A 3,218-nucleotide genomic window follows, 5' to 3' on the forward strand; every position below is an offset into this window, starting at 1 on the left:
AGAAAACACTCTTGTTTAACAAAAAAGTATTATAATATCTTCGATTGTTAACTTTTGAACTCTATTTTGTCTAGAAGTGCTAAGCAATCTTTACAGATAAATGATTTAAATTAAAAAGATTTTCTATAAATAGTAAATAGTTAAGGGGCAATAATGAACAATACTCAAAGCTTGAGAAGTAAACGTAAATTGAAAAGGGATAAATATGTAACAAATCCATTTTCCCTTTGTACATCTTTCACTGCTTGCATGGAGACTCTTCCTGAAATTCTAGTGTTCGAAATACTGAGTCGAGTCGACGACTCGGCGGCCGTAGCTTGCTGCCGAGCTGCGTGGAAGACTTTCAATACTCTCTCTCCAGGTCTTCATTCTATAAATCTACAATGGCCATTGTCAGGTTGCATCGAATCAAGATCTAGGGTTTCAAATGCTTCAAGTTCTTCCCAAATAACTTCCCCTCTCAAGACGATTTTCCTCAATCTTCTATCGAACTTGACAGTTGTTGAATCGGTGCGTATCGGCGTCAAGAACCAACCCCGAGATCTGTTGCACGTTGACGTTGAAGATAAGGCAAATGATCTGCACCTCACCGATTGGGATTTCATTATGGAGTGGCTGCCTCGGGTTTCCGGATCGTTGAAAACCCTTTCAATTTCTGATTTTTGGGCTCAGTCATTTCACCGTCGATCGAATGTTTTATTTCTGGTGTCTGCTTACTGTAAGTTCTTTATATGCTGGATTTTTTTTTTCTTCATATTCTATAGTGACGCTGTTGCGATATTGCGAAGTCCATCCTTTTAAATGATAAGATCCGTCACAGATCTGATCTGCAATAACGGAAATTCTGTACCTTTTTAGGGTTCTTAATATCACCTACCGTTACTTTTTTGGTAAACTGTAGTCGATTAATCTTGAATTTTTGGCTGAAGTAATTACGATCTTTCAAGAAATGGATAAAGTTAGTGTCAATTGCTGTTCTTTTGTTTACTGTAAGCATTTGAGTTTGCATCAAGTGTAAGGATAAAGATTCCCTCGGTACCTCATAAACAATGGTTATTTATAACTCTTATTCTTTCATTTCTACCATATTCTTCTAATAAGCTATCAATTCCAATAATGTAATCAACTGTTTTTTAGAATCTTTATGATTTGTATTTAGTTTAATCTTTTATCGGGACCAAATTATCCTTGAAAAGGGTTATTAATGATCATCATTTTTCATAATACATGATATGGCATACTTTGAAGTTGTTCCTCATTGGGTATTCTTAATGTTCCTGTTTGTTTTCCTTGATTCAGGTCACAATCTTGTTGAATTAGAGGTGAAGAATGCATGGCTTTCTGTGGACAATCTGAATCAGATGTTAATGGTAACAAGTTTAACACTCGAATCCATGCGATTAAATGATAAGGAATTAACCCAGTTGAATAAGTCCTTCCCTAATCTTCAAGTTTTTAACTTGATAGATGTTAGAGGATTTAAACTACCCAAAATCCATCTTCTCCACCTAAAAACATGTCACTGGACTATAACTGATGCTCCACCATTTATAAATGTTATCGCACCCAACCTTATCACACTCAGAATCGAGTGTAAAAAGCGTGCTGCAATTCGTGTTGAAGCTCCATTGTTAACTCACTTCCATCTTTCCATTCCTCATGCGGACCCACTTTTACTCAGAAGGTATGGGAGTATAAAAACAGCTTGGATTGAGGCTTCACTCATTTACCCCTTACTTGCTCAGCTTCGATATACAGATACCCTAGATCATCTAACTTTGGATTCACTAGGTTTGATTAGAGGGCCTTTTGGAATATTCAAATTTACCCTACAGAATTTGATCAATATTTTCCCCAACATGACTTCTTTATGTTTTCGGTCAAGGGCATGGTCGGCATTTCAGACGAGGGCTAGCATATTTGGGATTGGGATGGAAGGATTGAAAACTTTTTGTGGGTATCTGATGATAGTTGACCTTTCATCGACTTTATATTCGGTTGCTTATGTATTGGATCAATGCTATAACTTGGTAGATGTCTCTTTACTTATCCACCGTAATGTTTCTTCTAATGTATCTAAAGATTTTATGCGGACATGCATGCTGAGGTGGCCTAAACTAAATTGGAGATGGGGAACATGGGAGGAAGGAAAGGAAGATTCTTGGATTAGTGATGAAGATTTAATGCAAATATCATCTTACAAGAAGCCTGAGCTTCGATGTGTAAAGAAACAAAGACGTTGAGAAGATGTGGAGAAAGGTATTTAGATGGTTGCATGTTTTGGAATGTTGTTGTTTGTTATGGTAGTATGTTTATATTAATCGAGGGTTTAAAAACGATCGTATGTGGATGCTTATGCGTATGCGTATGCGCATAATATAAGTTTAATTATATTATATTGTTTTCTCAGTCTATATGTTTTTCTATATATAGTTTTCTGCGTTGCATTTGATGTTTATTAGCAAAAACTTGTTTCAACACTATAGACAAAGATATGAAGTGTACTCATAATTAACAAAAACGTGTTTCTTTTTTCGTTTCATTGTTGATGTTATAGACAAACATTCCTCTTCCTTGTAGGGTAATTGACATTTGAATGTTTCTTTTGGAGATGTAAACAAAATATGATTTCGGGAAGCTTGAAAATGTAATTCCTTCAATGTACCGGGTGCTTCACGCTTTCAATGACTTTATGAATGGTTTTGATCTTCATGAGTTTAATTTGAGTAGGCATAAAGTATACATGGATGAATGAGTGTGCTACCAAAACGAGTAAACTAGAAAATATCATTTTTTGTTCTTTTCTAAACAATTGGCCCAATGCAGCGGTGGTTGTGCTTCATATGAAGCTTTCCAATCACTGCCTGACTATTCTCTCTTGTTTATTCCAGGATTTCGGCCTACACCCTTTACATTCTTGAACTCTTGGTTGTTGATTAATGGACTCTCAATTGTTATCGAGGCATGGTTTTTTATTATGTTTCATCGTAAATCGGATTGTGCTGTGGCATGTATAATTAAAGATGTCAAACATGAGATTAAAGACCTGCTATGTCTTAAATTCGAAAAACAACAATGATATGGGTATTTCCAATAAACAGGTTGACAAAAATGAGTAATTGATCGCCAAGACTCGAGATCTTGCGTACTCTGAAAGGTTGGAAAATATATTCATTAACAAAGGAAGTGCTCAACTAAGAGATTGTTGAGAATCAAGT

At 35.6% G+C, this 3,218-nt stretch overlaps 1 protein-coding gene across 1 annotated transcript; it reads left to right on the top strand.

Moving 5' to 3' along the window:
- Positions 1-249: 249 nt before the first annotated feature.
- On the top strand, positions 250-2,339 carry LOC145063031 (F-box/LRR-repeat protein At4g29420-like). Its single transcript, XM_079010632.1, has 2 exons — positions 250-718; positions 1,300-2,339. Exons 1-2 carry the CDS (start codon positions 250-252, stop codon positions 2,241-2,243), a joined length of 1,413 nt encoding a protein of 470 aa, XP_078866758.1. The 3' UTR covers positions 2,244-2,339.
- Positions 2,340-3,218: the final 879 nt, after the last annotated feature.

The sequence above is a fragment of the Lactuca serriola genome, chromosome 7 (assembly GCF_051521515.1).
Source record: "Lactuca serriola cultivar US96UC23 chromosome 7, Lser_US96UC23_V15, whole genome shotgun sequence".
NCBI classification, from domain to species: domain Eukaryota; kingdom Viridiplantae; phylum Streptophyta; class Magnoliopsida; order Asterales; family Asteraceae; genus Lactuca; species Lactuca serriola.